The 19,827-nt window shown below is 51.5% G+C and overlaps 8 protein-coding genes across 8 annotated transcripts, besides 1 other annotated feature; 5 read left to right on the top strand and 3 right to left on the bottom strand.

Annotated features, from left to right (window-relative positions):
- Window positions 1–19,827: part of a sequence feature (contig 1.153 11..403022(1)) that runs on past both edges of the window.
- On the bottom strand, window positions 608–1,959 carry ANIA_08407 (uncharacterized protein). Its single transcript, XM_050612131.1, has 2 exons — window positions 1,521–1,959; window positions 608–1,444 (listed from the first exon to the last, which is right to left on the bottom strand). Exons 1-2 carry the CDS (start codon window positions 1,933–1,935, stop codon window positions 675–677), a joined length of 1,185 nt encoding a protein of 394 aa, XP_050468083.1. The 5' UTR covers window positions 1,936–1,959; the 3' UTR covers window positions 608–674.
- ANIA_08406 (alcohol dehydrogenase family protein) lies at window positions 2,832–4,033 on the top strand (the record flags this gene model as incomplete). The annotated part of the gene is made up of 3 exons (XM_676583.1): window positions 2,832–2,950; window positions 3,040–3,870; window positions 3,931–4,033. 3 exons carry the CDS (start codon window positions 2,832–2,834, stop codon window positions 4,031–4,033), a joined length of 1,053 nt encoding a protein of 350 aa, XP_681675.1.
- Window positions 5,838–7,771, top strand: ANIA_08405 (putative isoamyl alcohol oxidase; the record flags this gene model as incomplete). The annotated part of the gene is made up of 3 exons (XM_676582.1): window positions 5,838–6,178; window positions 6,239–6,331; window positions 6,415–7,771. 3 exons carry the CDS (start codon window positions 5,838–5,840, stop codon window positions 7,769–7,771), a joined length of 1,791 nt encoding a protein of 596 aa, XP_681674.1.
- ANIA_08404 (YbhB/YbcL family Raf kinase inhibitor-like protein) lies at window positions 8,237–9,324 on the bottom strand (the record flags this gene model as incomplete). The annotated part of the gene is made up of 5 exons (XM_676581.1): window positions 8,237–8,311; window positions 8,341–8,380; window positions 8,621–8,809; window positions 8,881–9,065; window positions 9,121–9,324. The coding sequence occupies 5 exons, from the start codon at window positions 9,322–9,324 to the stop codon at window positions 8,237–8,239; spliced, it is 693 nt and encodes a 230-aa protein (XP_681673.1).
- ANIA_08403 (SDR family NAD(P)-dependent oxidoreductase) lies at window positions 9,765–10,765 on the bottom strand (the record flags this gene model as incomplete). Its single annotated transcript, XM_676580.1, has 4 exons — window positions 9,765–9,837; window positions 9,891–10,250; window positions 10,303–10,645; window positions 10,699–10,765. The coding sequence occupies 4 exons, from the start codon at window positions 10,763–10,765 to the stop codon at window positions 9,765–9,767; spliced, it is 843 nt and encodes a 280-aa protein (XP_681672.1).
- Window positions 11,179–11,805, top strand: ANIA_08402 (uncharacterized protein; the record flags this gene model as incomplete). The annotated part of the gene is made up of 1 exon (XM_676579.1): window positions 11,179–11,805. One exon carries the CDS (start codon window positions 11,179–11,181, stop codon window positions 11,803–11,805), a length of 627 nt encoding a protein of 208 aa, XP_681671.1.
- bxlB lies at window positions 14,233–16,524 on the top strand (the record flags this gene model as incomplete). The annotated part of the gene is made up of 1 exon (XM_676578.1): window positions 14,233–16,524. The coding sequence occupies one exon, from the start codon at window positions 14,233–14,235 to the stop codon at window positions 16,522–16,524; it is 2,292 nt and encodes a 763-aa protein (XP_681670.1).
- On the top strand, window positions 17,273–19,521 carry ANIA_08400 (sugar porter family MFS transporter; the record flags this gene model as incomplete). The annotated part of the gene is made up of 9 exons (XM_676577.1): window positions 17,273–17,353; window positions 17,412–17,556; window positions 17,690–17,941; window positions 17,998–18,425; window positions 18,483–18,573; window positions 18,639–18,944; window positions 19,017–19,113; window positions 19,181–19,307; window positions 19,363–19,521. The coding sequence occupies 9 exons, from the start codon at window positions 17,273–17,275 to the stop codon at window positions 19,519–19,521; spliced, it is 1,686 nt and encodes a 561-aa protein (XP_681669.1).

Raw genomic sequence — 19,827 nt, 5'->3', positions numbered from 1 at the left:
GAGCACAGGTACACTGTAAGAGTCAAGTGAAACGGAAATGGAAGATCCTGCCTAAATCTCGCCAGAACATAGTGGGAAATGGCAAAACAAGCTGCATTATCATATCAGTGTGTCGAGTCAACTTCCTAAGTTGAATTCAAGGTGCCAATTTCTGGGGTACCTAATCTATTAGTTCTGTCACGGACGCACCATCTCATGATATAGGCCAAACTTGGAAACATTCTTGCTAGCATTTCTCAATTCATCAGCAATAGAAGCCAATTGTCGTTAAGATAACTGACAATCATGGAACTGCGAAAGTTGTACAGACGGCCCTTCGGATCGGGGGACCAACATGAACAGATGTTTGGCTGTCTCTGGCAGTTGGTACTGACTTGGGGGATCTGCGCCACTTGACCGAAAATCAGGGGATTGAAACAATTGCAAGCGAGACAATCGCCTGTTCTCGTGATATTAACTTGCCCCAAATTTGTCTCGCTAGGCACTGCCGGCCGGAAAATGATGCAGTCACGGATACACCCGAGGAGCTCTTCGGAGAATACCCATTTCATGCTTTGCTGGAGTTTGGCCCCAGAGTATGGAACTGAACGTAGCCATAGGAAAAATCAGAAAGGATGGCAGCCTTGCAATGTATTCTTTCACTCTTACGTTCTATATTTTTTGACCGAATAGATCTAATCGCAGAGTAAAACCGGAACCAGTCTCCATAGAAACCTACCTGACAGGGCAACGCAACTCAATTTCAGATGCCTACGACCAGATCCTGTTATAGCCGACCTGCGGCGTGGGAATTGTCGATAATCGCCTGATTGCTCTGATGGCAGTCGGACTGAGGGTGTTTTGTACTCTTCCACCCGTTTTGTCTTCCTGCAACACAAGGCTCTACCCGTCGTCAGCGTCCCAGCAGTCGCTCTCACCGGAGCACAGCATAGATCAGATGGGAAAAGCGAACTAACCTTGCTCTGTTCCCACCTCTCCAATAACTCACTCAGATCATGCCGCCCACACCCACTCCCAATCTCTCCGTGTCCCAGAAACGCCTCAAAGAGGTTCCATTCCTCCTCATCCCCGTCTCCAGACTCATTGACAGCCACCGTCCTCGCCAATGTGTAATACTCGTACATATCCAGTCCTGTCGGGCGACCGCTGGGCCAGTACCCCCTCGAGCCCGCCTCGTACATTAACGCATGGACCCCGCGATCTAGCTCATAGCAGGCCGGATCGAACACCCCGTCGCGCTTATCGATGTCCATTCCGCGCCGAACTTTCCACTCCAGTATTAGCCGCTCTGCGCCGCCGGAGAGGAGGTACGATCCGTCAGAGACCGAGGAGAGCTTTAAGCCGCGCAGCCTGAATGTGTTCCGGGTGAGAGGGACGAGACGGTTGAGGTAGGCGGACTCATTGAAATCGGCGATGCGTTCAAAGCAGGGAATGTGGTAGTAGTCTGTACGGGAAACCAATATCATCAGCCATTTATCATCTCTTGCCCATAGAGTCTGGTAAACTGGTTACGGACGCACCGGAAGAGGACCGAAACCAACTGACCCCACTCATGCCCGGGTTCAGAGCCAACCGCTGTGAACCCGGGGCAATTCCCTCCCTACACCCGGGAAGGCTACATGGAATCGGTGCTGTGTCCGTGTCCGGGACTCGCTCGATGAAGAAGAGAGGTTGAGACTGCGGTGGGTGTGCAGAATCGAGGCCGATGTGGCGGCGGAGGCGGGCGCGTTCGTTCTCTAGCTCATCTATCTGTATTTCAGATGAATATGAGGATGAGGATGAAATGTCACGGTCTGATGGAGTGATCTCGACGATATTCACGTCGATTGTGGTTTTTGGGTGTTTCGTGACAGAGTGAGCATGCGATACTTGTAGTGGTGGTGCGGGGTCAGAGAGAGAGATGCTTGGCGCCATTGGATTCAGAATTAGCGACATTCACAAAAGACGAGGAAGTAGTCGATGAAAGGCCTAGTGCTCGAGTGAATTGCGATTCCCATCATATATATATTAGAAAAAAGAGCCAGTCTTAAATTGCAAATCATCATTGACTGCCTGGATGCAGCCCAACTCGAATCCTCTCCTGCTTGCACCAATAATGCCATGCGATGTTGCATACACATGAAACGTCTAGGCCAAATACAGTTACGTCGATGCCCGATTCTCCTGGTTAAAGGGCTTGACTGCGCGATTTATGGGCTGAACATAGAGAGCTGAAGCCAAGGCACAGACCGCATTTTATTTCTTCATCAGCCGCAGGGTTGAGATGGAGGACCTGGGTGGAGTGCTACCAAGTTCCTCGCTGGGCAGTCTATATAGCCAGCTCAGACCTTGCTCCAGTACTGAGCCCTCACGAGGGAGGGACCGCATCCACTGCAATGAGCAGAGTACAAAAATATACAGAAAATATACAAAATAATATGCAGAAAAAGTACAGGGAATGACACCTATTGTGTTACATGAATCGAAAGGTGACCTCGATTATGACCACCACTACACCCTCTACCACTGCGATACCCGATATAGAGCAGCAACCACATCGCCCACTTCGAGTATCGAGTCGAACCACGATCCCGGGTCATGCCGCTAAAAAGGCTTTTTGAAGACCACTCGGCGACTCTGGCCGAATTGATCTTCCGCAAATTCGACTTCAAACCCCGCAACGAATTACTCTCCGCATCGCCGAACACCAAATGCCGCGCCTGGGAACGAGGCTGACCAACCGAGGTCAAGTAACCGGGCGCCATATAAATCACCCCTCACATCATGCCACCGTGCCAATCCTGGATTGATCCACGATCCAACGTCTAAAGCAGATAAAAAAACCAGCCAAAATGCAAGCCGTTGTCTTCAAGGGCCCTCTCAAGGTCGCGCTCGAGCAGCGCCCAATTCCTACAATTCAGGACCCGACCGATGCCATCGTTAAGGTTCGGTATACGGCGCTATGCGGGAGGTACGTATACTGGCCCCGGTCCCGTATCCTTCATCACTTTCCTCCGCATCCTGGGTTCGGTGACGGCTAATATGGGCATTGTTCGTTAGCGAACTCCACGTCTTCCGCGGCCACCAACCCTCCGGCACGGATTTCATCATGGGCCACGAGTTCACCGGCGAGATCGCCTCGGTCGGCTCGTCCGTCTCGAAATTCAAGCCCGGCGACAAGGTTGTCTCCCCCTTCACTGTCTCCTGCGGAGACTGCTTCTACTGCTCCCACAACACTTCCTCTCGGTGCGCCAAGTGCCAGCTCTACGGGTCGGTGGTCCTCGACGGCGCGCAGGCGGACTACGTCCGTGTCCCGCTGGCCGACAGCACGCTCGTCTCCGCGCCGGAGAAGATCGACGAGAAGAAGCTGGTTATGATGGCGGATATCTTGCCAACGGGATTCTTCGCGGCTAAGAATGCATTCAGCGGGCTTGATGAGAGCATTATCAAGGAAAGCACAGTTATTCTCTTCGGTTGTGGACCGGTCGGGATCTTTGCGCTGATCAGCGCGCTCGAGTACAAGCCCAAGCACCTTATTGCAATCGACTCTGTTCCCTCGCGACTGGAGCTGGCAAAGAGCCTCGGTGCCGAGCCGTGGAACTTTGCCACCGACTCTGAGGGCCTCAAGAACCGGGTCAAGGAACTCACGGACGGCCGAGGCGCAGACGTTGCGATTGAAGTCGTCGGCCACAGTGATGCGCTGAGAATGGCGTTTGACATGATCCGCCCTTGGGGCAAGATCTCCAGCGTTGGCGTGCACAACGGGGAGATCCCTTGGACGGGTAACGAGGCGTATGGCAAGAATCTGCAGCTCCAGATGGGAAGGTGTCCGGTTCGCAGCATCTTCGAGGATGCGTTGAAACTTTTGGAAAAGAAGCAGGATTCGATCGAGTAAGTTCCTCCCCTGTTTGAATAATATTGTTGAGGCGAGATACTGACTGGATCCGCCAGGTTCATGGTGCAGGACATTCGCCCGCTCTCACAGGCGTTGCAGGCGTACGACGACTTCAACCAGATGAGGTCGCAGAAGGTTATTTTCGAGGCGGGGAAATAGTCTGAATGTCGTTATGCGACTTTCTATTGTACTGAAGAATAATCATCATGACACAAGGATAAAACTATTATGAATGAATGGAATCGACTTAACGGCATTGCTATCTCTTCATATCCTCAACATAACCAGTTTGCTATTCCAATATACAATAAGCAGAGACTTGACAGATCAAAGGAGAGACTGTCAGCTCCTTGAAAAATTTCCCGGGTAATGTGTGTTTGATGCCCGTGTCGATGGTTTTCTCTCCTAATCCAGTCTATCACCCGTCAGTTGTGACCTTGTTCGCAAGCAAGACTACACAAGAGTCCCCGCTAACAATACTCCTCAATGTCTACAATTGTAGGTTGCTTCAATCTGAGAATAGGGCAATGGAGCGGCTAAATGAATTGGAGCTGCGGCTGTTGATCAGAGATGTAGCTCTGCTTCAGAATGTACGAGAGTAAATTTTGGGACTTTGGACGTGACGGAGCAGTTGTACTGTGGTCTAAGTATCGACAAACTCAGGAAGGACGTGCCCATTCTTCGAAACGACTGCAGACGCTCAGCAGTGTCCTCTTAATTGGCCTATTGCAGGGACTGCTGCCTAAAGCTACTCCATGCCTGCAGCATACCATCTGGCTTGCAGTATACAGTCAGCCTTAGAGAATACCTATGCAAGTTGCTCCGTCCACGCTTTATGATGAGAAGCCTTGGTCATGCAGGCGAGCAAGTCGCCCGTTGATAGTCTTGATCCAGTGTTTCCGGTGCCGTTTCCAGGTTGCAACTCTTGTGTCTAGACATGTGAAACCATGAAGAGACAGCTGCAACGCAGCCTATAACAGGGATAATAGTTGCTAATGTGTACGCAGGTAGGGGGCAGAAACTGGATCATACGCATCAGAGTTTGCATCAGCTCTGTGAATGCTATACTTAGTTGCCTGGATGAGAAAGAACCTTCATCTCCTGATTACAACGTCCAATATCTCCTGGCTTGGACCATAAAATGAGAGCAGATAATTCGTCATTTGGTAGCATCCTCTGTTAGAATTATACGAGGTCACTTAGACGCCCCGTCTCTGATGGCCAAGTACAGCGCCAACCCCCTAGGTGTTAATGACCTCCCTAGATATCTGAGCCAGAAGCTCAGTACCATAGTAGCTACTGCTGTCGCACAGCAGTTAGAGAGTGCTGCTTCCAGAGGAAACTTAGGACATCATAGTATGACTGGATAGATCTGTTTACTTATTGAATATTGGGGGTCTGAATATCCTGGTTTGTCGCAATTATGTTTAGAATTAAGTGGCTGCGGAATCTCAGGGCAAGATGCGGTGCGATACCTATCATCCTACCTGATCATGCTCAAGTACGCATTGCGTAATCTGCGAATTACATTCTTTTCACATTGACTATATATAGTGTGCTTACTTCAGAGGCTCAGAGAATTCTACTTGACAATTTTCAAGGCTGCGGCCTGTGTGAAGTTAAGATCTGCGGTCGGAACCGGATACGACTGGATTTCCCGTTAGGGCTATAGACCCTGCATTAACTGGCCCACAGGTCGTCATTCAGACCTGTTATAGATCTGTCTTGCCAGCTGCATCTTCGGCACCTGGCTGGGACCATTTTTGAGACATGCCCCAGGCAAATTTCAGAGGCTCAATGACAAGTTAGGCGCGTTTCACTTCTGGGTCTCCAAGGACGGTCAATTCAGGAGCCTGACCGTATTCGTATACGTGCTTCCAATCCACTATATAACGGCCTTACCGCCGCTCAACTCATTTCTAGATTATATCGCCTTGTTCACAAATAGCTATCTTCCGTGACTATGCGCATGATCTTTCTCGAACTTCCCTTCCTCGTTCTCCTAGCAGCTGCGGGCAGTGCACTCGCGGCACCACGCAACGGCGACTGCAAACTGACCCCCCACGATGCTGCCTGGCCATCTGATGAAGAATGGAGCGCCCTAAATGCGACGATCAACGGCACGCTGATTAGGACTACCCCTGCTGCATCCTCCTGCTACCCTGGGAACCCGTTCAACGCCCCTACAAACTGTACCGAGGTAATGGCCCACTGGTCCTATGCGGCGTACCACGCCGCCTGGCCAGAGAGCATCGATTACTCGATTTTCACAAACCATTCATGTCTTCCGCCTGGTGTGGATGGGTATGTTGAGGCACGGGGGTGCAGCATTGGGGCTTTGCCGGTATATATTGTCAACGCTAGGAATGAAGCGCAGATTATGATTGCCATGAAGTGGGCAGACGATAGGAACATCAGGGTCGTTATTAAGGGAACAGGCCATGATTTGAATGGAAGGTTCGTCATTCTTGCTGCCCTAAACCAATGACTGGCTTTTTTTCTTAGCATTTTGATATCTGACTGAGTTTCCATCTCTATAGGTCAACCGGCGCATACGCCCTGTCCATCTGGACACACAACCTTAGCCATTTCCGCCACGATCCTGCCTGGCGTATCCCGGGCACAAACAGCACGGCTGATGTAGTTGTTCTCGGCAGCGGGAACAACTGGGGCTCTGCATACACGGCCGTCCACAGTATCAACCGGGCACTTGTAGGAGGCGAAGACGCAACCGTTGGACTGGGCGGTCTTGTACAGAACGGCGGCCATGGATTGTTATCAAGTACGCACGGACTTGCATCAGATAATCTATACCAAGTCACCGTTATCACCCCTGATGGGCGCCGTCTCGTCGCCAACGATGTGCAGAACAAAGATTTATTCTGGGCTGTTCGTGGTGCTGGAGGCGGCCAGTTTGGGGTTGCCACTGAGTTTGTGCTTGCGACGCATCCTGTTCCGGAGAATGTGGTTTCTGGAGGTCTTACATTTTATGCAGTACAAGGAGCCGGGTTGAATGCAAGCGATGCGTCCTTGGATGCCCTCGTTGAGACGGCGAGGTCGATCCCGGACCTCATGGACTCAGGTCTGACGGGAACAGTGATGGCTCTGACGGGCACACGCGCAACTTCCCTTCTCGGCCTCAGCATCAATGAGTATCTACCTGGAATTGCAGGAGTCATAAACCTGACGAAGTTCAACTCCACAATTGCGTCTATGAACATGACTCTCAACGAGCTGGCATCCCGACTGTCTAGAGCCTCTGGAGATAGAGTCACCATCGCCCTTCAAACCATATCCTCACAGTCCTACTGGTCTTCTACAAAGCCAAATTCCTCGGCCAGCCAATCCGCCGGCGCAAGCAGCATGATAAGCAGCCGTCTACTTGGCCGCCGTGAGCTGGTCGACACCCCAAGCGATCAGGTCCGTCACTACCTGCGCCAGATACTCACCCCTCCTACCGGTAGTTCTGGCTCAATGGCCCTCTTTGGCCTACAAGGCGGGCCCGCCACATCCAAGACCTCGATCCTCCGCCGCGGGAGTGTCCATCCTGCTTGGCGACGCGCGTACGCGCATCTCATGACCTACGGCGCACCGGTCAATGACTCTGCTGATGCGAAGGCGGCGCTGGAGACAGGCGCAGTTTGGTACGAGGGGCATATCGAACCAGTATGGAGGAAGTGGACCGGTGAAGAGGGTGGGAGCTATGCAAACGAGGGTAATGTGTTTAGCAGCACGTGGAAGGAGGACTTTTACGGTCCGAGGGACTCAGGGATCTACGAAAAGTTGCTTGGGATCAAGAAGACGTACGATCCGAAAGGAAGCTTGTTCGTCTGGGGCGGCGTTGGGAGCGATGAGTGGGAGTATGATCTGCATACTGGACTGCTTTGTCAAGCTTGAACAGCTCTCCGTACATTACGAAATCTTCTGATGCATTCAAGCCATCTATATTACATGTACACTTCCAAATCTCATAAATAGCAGCCACCTGGCTCTTGAAGTCATCAGTGCCACTGCTGCTGTGAGATGTCAACACCAATTTTTCGCCTTGCTCATCTACCCTCTGCAGTGCCGCACAGACGTCCTTTGCACCAGCAGAAAGGGATATTTTGGTAAAAACCTATACTCCATGTATACGCATGGAACACCTGTCATCTTGTCACCCGGTATTGGCGCATGTATGGATTATCCGTCGGGTCTAAGAACAGCCAAACTGTGCGCGTGGATGATATTCAATAATACCACCGTAATGAGCATATCAACAAGCGCTGTAATCGTACCAAAGCCTGAGCCTTGGGGATCCGGGTCATGATCTAGGCACTTGTACCAGCAGGCCTTCTCTTCTACTTGGGCAGTTCTCGCAGTTTAAGATACAGGTACAGTTGTCATGGATGTGTAGGGGGGCACTGTGATAGACGTAATAACAAACATGGACAAAAGCTTTATCTCGTTTAGCCGTGACAACTTACATATAAAAAAGCTACTCCTAGAAGCAGAGGAAGGGAATTCCTGAGGATCGATTTTTATAGTATTGGCTATAAAAAGCACGCCTGCGCGTTCAACAATGCTGACGCCCTGTCCTTCATTACCCATTTTGCCGCGATATTAGAGGTACTATTACAAGGACAACTCTAGATAATTCAGATGCCCTTTCTATCTGCAGGTTTTCTAAGAACGAGAATTCTACAAGAGGACAGAAAGATAACAGGACCAGGTCGTCAGTCATAACCATGACAGGGCTCTACCTACTCCGTCCACCCATCTCCAGCCCCCAACATCCAATTCACCCCAACTAGCACCAGCCCATGCTTCTGTACCCACTCCGCCGCCTGGAACGACCGTCTCTGAACAAACTCCTCACCGCCAACGTCTTCCTTGCTCAATGCCAACCCTTCCGGTTCCCGGAAAAGGAGGAAGAGATATCGATGAGGGCGCGAACTGTGCACAACCACCGGTATCAGCACCACATCATACACAACAAAAGATTGCGAGGAGCGTCAAGTACTTACCCATCCTTTGGTCCCGGCCCAAGATACTCCGTCAACGTCTTTGCAGACTCTGCGTTTATGCTCTGTGAGGCAGTCAAGCCGGAAACGAGCCAGTGCCGCCAGTAGGCAAACTTGGGGTCGTCGGGAGTTGGGGCGTCAGGATCGACGAGGAGCAGCGTGTACAATTGACATTCGGGGGATTGTTCCTGTTATCGAATGGATTAGAGGGGTTATAGTTATTGATTGGTGAGGTATGCGCACCTCCTTCACGAACGAAACCGTCGGTGCCGACTTCACCTCGCTAACGCGGAACAGGTTCCCCAGGTTCACAGCTTTCTCGCCAAAAGTGACGTTGAGCTCTGTTGTAGGCTTGAAGTCGTCTGGAATGAGTGGCGCGGAGCCCGGCACCAGGGCTGCCTGGGAGAGGGAGGTGACTAGGGCTTGCGCATGGGCTTGGAGGGACATTGTTGCTGAGGTTGAGTGTGTGCAAAACTAAGGAACAATGTGCTCTTTCACTGGAATAGAAACTGGAAGGGAAGAGGGAGGAGAAGCTGTATATCAATAGAAGAGCTCTATTGATCAAGGTCTCTGACTGGTGGAAGAAATATCTACGCCAAGATGGTGAGGGGTCGGTGCTGGCCTGTCTCCGAGAAAAGGGACTCTACGGAAGAGAATCTACGGGATAATTGCAGGATTACTATGGCGCCAATACCTGTTCTGGAACTGCCGGGCCTGAATCTATGATCAATACCTGCACCGTTCTGCCCTAGACGGGTCTGGCTTCCTGTCCGGCGGACTATATGTGTATTCAACTATATAATACGACCAATCCATAGCCAGTTTGAAGCCCACGTTTGGATATAGTCCCTCCAGTTATTGAAGAATACCGGTTGCTATGTTGGGCTTTAGAGCTTTGCCTGAGCCATGCCCCCTCTCGCCAGATTTGCCCCCCCGTCCAGCTTCAGATCAACCCCGTTCCTAGTACCGGCCAAGTCAGCATCTCACCACCAAGTCCATGTAACGAAACTTACACATAATTCGCCCCGGGTCCAACCAAGAACAGGATCGCCGCGCCGATATCATCTGGCACACCCAATCGCTGTCGTGGGTTCGCCTTCTTGAGCTCCTTCTCACCACCCAGAATCTCGATCAACCCGTTCGCCAGCTTCGACGGAAAGAAGCCGGGCGAGAGACTGTTCGCCGTAATATTTCTTGGACCGAGCTCAACAGCGAGGTTGCGGGCCAGATGGGTCGCCGCTGCTTTGGAAATGGAGTACATGATGGTCCCGTTGTCGCCGCCATGGGAAACGACGGAGCCGGCGACAGAGCTGACGATGACAACGCGAGCGGGAGACGAGTGCGACCCGGCCGCTTCAAGGAGGGGGAGGAATCTGGATGGCCGTTAGCTTTGACTGTGATGGTCGGGTCCCAGGGACAGCGTACAAGCGCACGAGGTTGAAGACGCCGCGGACATTCAGGTCGACGACCTTCTTGCTCGCCCAGTCCGGGGACGTCTCGAACGGACCGCCCCATGTCGCCCCGGCATTGGCGACCAGGATGTCGAGCTTTGGCTCGATTCCTTTTACCTTGTCGACCAAGGCCTGGATTTCATCGGTCTCGGCGGCGCTTCCCGGGATGCCAATCGCCTTGCCCTGGATTCCGGGCAGAGCATTGAGCTGAGCGACCGCCTGCTCGACGCCGGGTGCTTTGCGCGCTGTTATAATAACGGTTTTCGCGCCGGCTCTCAGAAACGTCGTTGCTATATGCAGGCCGATACCGCGGGATCCTGGGCGGTTAGTATAGAAGTGGAGATGTAGAGACTCGATGAGACGAGCTCACCTCCAGTCACCAGGGCGACTTTGCCGGTGAGATTGAAGTAGTTTGGAAATCCTGGGAGGTCAGACATGATTGTAAGATATTTTCTGTTCTTTGTCGTACAGCGGTAGGAGAAGAGCAAGGCATTTTGAATATTTGAGACGGGCAATGAGCCTCGGACCCTGTTATCCGACCCCGCAATCTGTCACTCTCAGAATGCTCACGATCGCCAATCGTTGTCCCTCGGCATGCACCTCTGGCGTATCTACTGCTCCCCGCATCAGATATACCCTGGTCGTGTACTGTCACCATTCTCTAACTTTCTATCCGGTCGCGCTTCGGTACGGTCGCTGGAAGAGATGCAGGATGCTGTTTCACTGGGACAACGTCATGCTTGCTGCCTGCCAGGTACAAACTCCGCTATCTCCGCCAACCTACCGCATATATTCAGCCTGTCGATATCCGATCACTTAATGGTAGTCAACACCAGTTATCGCTATCAGAATGCCCGTTACAGAACTTGCTTGCCTCCGTCTCAAGAACAGTCTCCCCCTGGGCCACTCTGACAATACGGCCGTCAGCATCAAGCTTCGCGCGGGGGTAGAAGAACAAGCCAAGTACTCCAATGCCAAAACTTCAGTCCTGTCCCAGATCGAGGACCCTAGCTACATCTACATTCTTGGAAAATGGGACTCGGTCGCTCAGCATATGGAGGAATGGGTCCTGTCCCAACGGAACCAGGAAATCATGGCTGGATTGAGCGAGGGTCTAGAGCTGGCGTGGATTCAGCATGTCGATCTTGCCAGTGGCTCTGTCGATGAGAGGATCCCATATTCGGCGCCGGTCGTTGCGATCGAACGTTATACTGTCGCAGCGGAAAACATAGATGGTTTTGGTTCGGCCTTCGCCGAGACCAAACACCATTTAAAGGGCTTTGAGCGGGGGAGAGATATATCGGGTGGATGGTGCGTTGATGGAGATGGTCAGTTCATTCTCTTCTCAGGACGGGAGGCTGTGGAAAAGCATAATTCTTTTGCTCAGAGTGAGGGGTTCAAAGAGTTTGGCCGTATCAGAGACTATGTCGAGGAAGTTGAGATAAAGTATGCGCAGTGGGAATTTACCCTGGGATAGGCCTACTATTCGCTGTCATCTGGAAGCTTCATCCAGGTAATGGGGCGTTTACAAAAATATATAATTCTGGTGTCGACGCCCTTCGGTTAATAAGAACAATGCATTGGGCCATGCCTCACTTGCTTAACTTCACTTCTGTACGAACAGTTTTCGGCGATATTTTGGCGATTACACGCGAATATATCTCATATGATCTTCAAGAGTGTAGTTGGACTATTCGTGTTTAACTGTGGAAGAACCAAAGATGAAAGAAATTACTGGAATTTTGTTAAGGCTTATAAACCAAAAAGACTAAAGACCAACAACACAAAACCCCCGATGGTGTAGTTGGTTCATCACGTCTGACTGTAATGGAAACATTTAATCAGAAGGTCACCGGCTCGACTCCGGTTCGGGGGAAAAGTGTTAACTTTTTGCTTTTTGTATTTTTTTGCCTTCTTATCAGGCCCTTATCGTTGACAATTTGTGCAGCAAGTGGAGCTTGGGCGGTGGGCGGCCGCTTGTGGAGGCATAGGATGACGTTTGAACTATGCTAGGAGGTACCAAGTTTCATCCACTTCGTTGAGTTGTCGCTAAGCGCCTGAGCCGGATCTGCAACAGCTACCAATCGCGGTTCCCTTGTTGTTTGTTGCTGCCTCTTGTCGCATTCTGAAAGTTACTTGTAGAGTTCATCGCAGTATGTTACGATATCAACTAAACACTCCGAGGTGTGTAGTGTCATTGTTTGTGACGAGACTAGAAAAATAGACTAGATGCAGAGGACTCTAAAGGCAGTAACTATAAAAATATGGAAAGTAGCTACACTATGCCTTGCTGAGGCCATTCCTTTAAATGACCTCGACTCGACGAGGTTCCATGCAAGCGCTTCGAACTCTGGGAATAATACAGCAAACCTAGGCTTCTATGAGAAACAAACCTCTGGCGATGGGCTAACGACCGGCCTCCAGATCGTCGTAATGGTGCCCATTGTCGTTAAGCCTCAATACCGGTCGTCACAGAAGATATAATAGACGTCCTTGTCAACAGTTGAGACTGGAATCAAGGCAGATCAGACTCGCTCTTTTGGAAAAGGCTAGGCCCCGGAATATCAGAAGGGCTCGAGATGTTCCTGTCTCTGACTCTAGTACTTGATATACTTTCTCCTCGGAAAGAAATACATATAGTCGCTATTGGCAGCGTTAAGTTCGCCATCAATAGTTTATGTCTGACCATCGCTTGGCCCTTCGATCTGGACTTGAGATTGTTGACTGCGTCTATATAAGTATTCTTGAGGTCGTTGTCAAGCGTGCTTTGGTAGTAGTGGTCTTTGGAGAAGAAGTAAAACTCGCTGGTCCTCCGGGTACCTGCACAACGCCAACGGCATTCCCAGCTTGAGTGCTAACAATGTACAACCAGTCGGGTGTCATGAGGACTTGTTGGGGTCACCGCCAGTCTTGTTCTCAATACTAGCAGTTTGTCTTCTGCGAAGACAGCACGAAGTAATGGGGGTGCTTGATAGGTGTCCGTCCTTGATTAGGATTCTTGTTGCGGTATTTTGTTGCACTTAATGTTATCTCTGTCAGCTACCTTACCATTATAATTGCCCTTGCTGCACAGCACGTCTCCTGTGCTACAGTATCTTCTGATAGAGCACTAGACTGCCGCATGAGACGTGACCTTGCACTGCAACAAGCTTAACACTACAAGAGAGTACCACTGTGGATGGGTACATACCCTACCTCGACACTTGTCAAATTCCCAGCTCGCTGGTAGCTGGTCTTGTAATCGTCCGCGCAGAGCAGTATTACAGAGTAAACCCAAGTTATTTGATCAGTTGCTCCCAAGAAACTTTTGCCCACGACTCCATCCCAACTACCAAGTAAGTCGGAATACATTATGCGTCTTAAGAATTTCCCAGCGTAACCGAACACTAATGATTTATATTCAAGTATTGACCATGCTACATCAATACTCGATAAAGGTGCGAATACTGCAGTACGCCCAGGACATGCTCATTGGAGGAATATCTATATTGCCCTGCATATGATCAGCATTCCCGTATACCTTATGTTATGCGGCGGTCCCTGTGGCTGCCTTGGCCGCTATCTACTTATACACTGCAGTTACTGAAACCTCGGCCTACCTATGGACTTATGAGTAGCCGGAGTTTACCCAGAGCGGATCAAACAGTACACTTATTCTACCCCAACCCCACCTGCCCCTGGAGATCCGGCGGGGTAATAGCCTGATATCTTGCTTGACAAGGTTGGAATCTCGTCATCAGCGCGAATTGGAGCTCCTATTTCTTAGTATAGCCTGTTTGTAGGTAGCTCATTGACTATTCAGCCGATGTGACTGTAACCGACGATGCGGTGCATAAATACCCGCCACAGCCAGACATGCTAGCAACTAAAGTAATCCTCACAGAGGAATCGGAAAGCCATAGATATGGCCGTATTCAAATCCTGGAACCTTGCCTTACTCTCCTCTCTCTTCATCCCCGCCCTGTGTCAGTCCAACTACCCGGACTGCACAACGGGCCCTCTCTCTGAACTTCCCATATGCGATACCAGCCTGTCCCCTCTCGAACGAGCAAAATCCCTTGTCTCTGCCCTGACACTCGAAGAGAAAATCAACAACACGGGCCACGAAGCAGCTGGAAGCTCCCGCTTAGGTCTCCCTGCGTACAACTGGTGGAACGAAGCCCTGCACGGAGTCGCTGAAAAACACGGCGTGAGTTTCGAAGAGTCTGGTGATTTTAGCTACGCGACATCCTTCCCAGCACCCATTGTGCTCGGTGCCGCGTTCAACGATGCGCTCATCAGGAGAGTCGCTGAGATAATCTCTACTGAGGCGCGGGCGTTTTCGAACTCCGACCACGCAGGGATCGATTACTGGACGCCGAATGTAAATCCATTTAAAGATCCAAGATGGGGTCGCGGGCAGGAAACACCCGGTGAAGACCCGCTGCACTGCTCGCGCTATGTCAAAGAGTTTGTGGGCGGCTTGCAGGGCGACGATCCCGAGAAGCCGAAGGTCGTTGCTACGTGCAAGCATCTCGCGGCATATGATCTGGAAGAATGGGGCGGAGTCAGCCGGTTCGAGTTCGACGCAAAGGTGTCCGCTGTCGATCTTCTCGAGTACTATCTTCCGCCTTTCAAGACCTGCGCCGTTGACGCAAGCGTCGGCGCGTTCATGTGCAGTTATAATGCCCTCAATGGGGTTCCCGCATGTGCGGATCGATATCTCCTCCAGACAGTGCTGCGTGAGCACTGGGGATGGGAGGGTCCAGGACACTGGGTGACCGGTGATTGTGGTGCTGTTGAGCGCATCCAGACGTACCACCACTACGTTGAGAGTGGACCTGAAGCCGCGGCTGCGGCGCTGAATGCCGGCGTGGACCTGGACTGTGGGACCTGGCTTCCAAGCTACCTGGGGGAGGCGGAAAGGCAGGGCTTGATCAGCAATGAGACGCTGGACGCGGCGTTGACGAGACTATATACGAGTCTCGTACAGCTGGGGTACTTTGATCCGGCCGAGGGTCAACCGCTGCGGTCCCTGGGCTGGGACGATGTAGCGACGAGCGAGGCGGAGGAGCTCGCAAAGACTGTCGCGATCCAGGGCACCGTGCTGCTGAAGAATATCGACTGGACCCTTCCACTGAAGGCGAACGGCACACTGGCACTTATTGGGCCCTTTATCAATTTCACCACCGAGCTGCAGAGCAATTATGCGGGCCCGGCCAAGCACATCCCGACCATGATCGAGGCAGCAGAGAGACTCGGCTACAACGTTCTCACCGCGCCAGGGACAGAGGTGAATTCGACAAGCACAGACGGATTCGATGATGCCCTCGCAATAGCTGCAGAGGCCGACGCCCTGATCTTCTTTGGCGGGATCGACAACACCGTCGAGGAGGAGTCGCTTGATCGAACACGCATCGACTGGCCCGGGAACCAGGAGGAACTCATTCTGGAACTCGCCGAGCTGGGAAGACCGCTGACGGTCGTGCAGTTCGGCGGCGGCCAAGTTGACGACTCAGCGCTGCTGGCATCTGCCGGCGTCGGTGCGATTGTCTGGGCCGGGTATCCCAGCCAGGCCGGTGGCGCAGGGGTCTTTGATGTCCTGACCGGTAAAGCAGCGCCCGCCGGTCGACTACCGATCACGCAGTATCCCAAGAGCTATGTCGACGAGGTTCCGATGACAGATATGAACCTGCAACCTGGAACAGATAATCCCGGCCGCACATATAGATGGTACGAAGACGCGGTCCTGCCATTCGGGTTCGGACTGCATTATACGACATTCAATGTCTCGTGGGCGAAGAAGGCATTTGGGCCGTACGATGCTGCCACCCTTGCCAGGGGCAAAAATCCCAGCTCGAACATTGTCGATACATTCTCCCTCGCAGTCACCAATACGGGAGACGTCGCTTCTGACTATGTTGCGCTGGTGTTCGCCAGCGCTCCTGAGCTCGGGGCTCAGCCTGCGCCGATCAAGACGCTGGTCGGGTACAGTAGGGCCAGTTTAATCAAGCCTGGGGAGACAAGAAAAGTAGACGTCGAGGTTACCGTTGCGCCGCTGACGAGGGCGACTGAGGATGGCAGGGTGGTACTGTACCCAGGAGAGTATACACTGCTTGTGGACGTCAACGATGAGTACCCGACAGCTAAGTTTGAGATCAAGGGGGATGTGCAGGTGCTTGAAAAGTTTCCGTTGTCAGGTAACGACAGTGATTAGGGCTGTATATATGGAAGGTCACGCAATGTCTTTATTCAAAACTCAGTCGATTCAAGCAAGGAATTATCAGGGAGAATGAATGCTACAGACTTGAATAACCAAAGAAGCCAAAGGAAGAGAAATACATGCTCCAACATATGGGCCCGGTCCAACTCCCATTGCAGCCATCAAGTAGACATAACTGCAAGAGAAAGAGGATATGTGAGTCTGTTTTCATCTCCTGCTGTACCCAGTCTCTAATTTCATGGTCTTTTTGATGCTTGTCAGTTGCGCATCGCTCCACGAGCTAATCTGTCATTGCGTACTTAGAGTACAGAAAATCATAGGAAGGATCTAGAATATTCCCGTGCTTGAAAACAGCTGCAAGATTACCTTGTTGTCTTGTCATTCAAAGCATTGGGTTGGGCGATAGGGCTTTCCGAAGATGGTTGACTTACCTACCATACCCTACGCAGCCATCGACCGCTCATCCGCCAACTCCTCGACCTGTTATAAGTACAACTGCAGACTTGTGGTACAAGTCGGCAGTGTCATTTCACGGTCGGATGAGCTCCGACAGCCAGCGCAAATCACACCTCCCCCGCATTATATTACCCCAAGGGGTGCCGATCTTCACCTGTTCGGCGCCGTCACCATCGGACCACACCTCTCCTCGGGACACCTCTCCCGGTGCAGAGAACGGCATATATAGCTCAGTTGGACTAGCTTCCCGGTTTATGTCTCCGGAGAATCGACACATCCTGCCGCAATGAGTTCTGTCGTAGAGAGTCCGCCCAAGACTGGCTTCAGCCTGGTGCTGCAGAACCCCTATCTATGTGGCGTGGCTTCGGTACGAGCATAATCCACACCCAATAAATGTTTCGAGACATTTACCTGACCTCGTGCAGTTCTCAACGCTCGGTGGATTGCTTTTTGGCTATGACCAGGGAGTCATCAGTGGTGTCATTACCATGGAGTCCTTCGGGGCTCGGTTCCCTCACATCTTCACAGACAGTGGATTTAAAGGCTGGTTTGTGTCAACGCTCTTGTTGGGTGAGTAGCCGTGTGTTTACTTACTTTCATAATTCTCTTTATTTTCCTTATTTCCCCCATATTTTTTTTCCCCCCCGTTTTACTTCATTTCCTACATTCAGTTTCATGTTTTGTACAAAACTGACATTCCCAGCCGCATGGTTTGGATCGCTTATCAATGGGCCAATTGCCGACAGGCTCGGGCGAAAGATGTCGATTAACCTGGCGGTCGTCATCTTCATAGTGGGATCTGCCATCCAGTGCGCTGCAGTCAACGTCGGGATGCTCTTTGCTGGCAGAGCGGTAGCTGGTTTGGCTGTCGGCATGCTCACCATGGTCGTGCCGCTGTATATCTCTGAGGTATCGATTCCTGAGATCCGTGGTGGACTCGTGGTTGTTCAACAGCGTTAGTTTGATTATCCTTCCCAGAACCAGCCGGAACCCCAAGCTGACTGTTTGTAGTCTCTGTCACCATCGGTATCCTGGTCAGTTACTGGATCGACTATGGCTCCAACTACATCGGCGGCGCTCGCTGCGCGCCGAACGTCCCCTACGCTGGCAGTTCCTTTGATCCCTATACCGACGTCCCGGCAGGTGGCTGTACAGGACAGTCTGAGGCATCCTGGCGTCTGCCGCTCGCTGTACAGATCGCGCCCGCAATCATACTCGGTGCTGGAATGCTCTTCTTTCCCGACTCGCCTCGATGGCTTTTGATGAAGGAGCGCGATGACGAGGCGCTGTCTGCGCTCTCGAGACTGCGACGGCAGGCTCGCGATGCTCCTGTTCTGCGAAACGAGTACCTGGAGATTCGCGCGTCGATCATGCTTGAGAATAGTTTCGCGCGCGAGAACTTTCCGAACCTTTCTGGTATCAGGCTTCATGCTGCTCAGGTATGATCTGCTTATGAGCACGGCCGGTGATGATATGGTGCTGACCTATTTTCGCAGTATCTTTCCTTCCTCACAACCTGGGCGCGCTTCAGACGTTTAGCTATCGGCTGCTGCGTTATGTTCTTCCAGCAGTTCATGGGCTGCAATGGTATGTATCCATCCGGAATATGCCCTTTATCTAATTTTATCTAATTTATATCCTCACCTGGCCAGCCATAATTTACTATGCCCCAACCATATTCAGCCAGCTCGGACTCGATGGCAACACGTCTTCGCTCCTTGCGACCGGGGTCTACGGCATCGTCAACTGCCTCAGCACTCTACCAGCCCTCTTCTTCATCGATAAGGTCGGCCGCCGCGTGCTCCTGATGGCTGGCGCCACTGGCACTTGTATCTCCCTCGTTATTGTGGGAGCGATTGTCGGGGCGTATGGTGCCAGCCTCGTGGACCACAAGGCCGCTGGCTGGGCTGGGATTGCGTTTATTTATATCTATGACGTGAACTTCTCTTATTCCTTTGGTAGGTCATTGAGTCTCGTTTAGATATCAGGCAGAGCATAAAGAGGGAAAAAAACTGACTACTACTGTATAGCGCCCATCGGGTGGGTTCTCCCCTCCGAAATCTTTAACCTCTCTATCCGGTCAAAGGCCATTTCCATCACGACCTCTGCGACTTGGATGTGCAACTTGTGAGTTTTACACTTTCTGAAAGAAAAATATCACCGTCTGGCAAGCTTCTTATACCTTTGTTCGCAGTATTATCGGGCTCGTCACACCAGACATGCTGGACTCGATCTCCTGGGGCACGTACATTTTCTTCGCGGCATTTTGTCTTCTCGCGCTCGCATTCACGTTCTTCTTCATTCCTGAGACCCGTGGCAAGGTACGAGAATCCACTTGAGCCTATCCCTAGCTCTTTAGTTGACCGATTCATACAGACTCTCGAAGACATGGACCTCATCTTCGGCGACACGGCTGCGCATGAGGAGAAGACGCGCATCAAGCGCATCGAGGCGGAACTGCATGGGACAGGTCTAGATGAAGATGAGGCTCAGAAGCCTATGAAGCAGCACGCCGAGGTTGTGGATGCTGTTTGATTGGCATTGCCAAATGAATTCAGGTCAAATATATTTGGTCTGGCAACTGCACTGTTTCGGGCGTGGTACTCCTAGGGTTTATTCAGAATATAGTAAAGGGAGAGCGGCGATAAAGGAGATGATTGAGATATAGCAAGATCCTACCAAGGATAAATCTCAAGGGCTAGGTAAATTGAAGATAGGCTCTCTATACGCCGATCAACAAAGATAGTGCTACGCAACGCTGGTAAAGTTCGCACTGCCTGTATACGTATGTACATGTGTCCATAGTTATTTCAGTACCTCAAATTTCTTACCCTAGGCTTC

The sequence above is a fragment of the Aspergillus nidulans genome, chromosome V (assembly GCF_000011425.1).
Source record: "Aspergillus nidulans FGSC A4 chromosome V".
In the NCBI taxonomy this organism is placed as follows: Eukaryota; Fungi; Ascomycota; class Eurotiomycetes; order Eurotiales; family Aspergillaceae; genus Aspergillus; species Aspergillus nidulans.
This window is presented reverse-complemented; position numbering and strand designations above follow the sequence as displayed.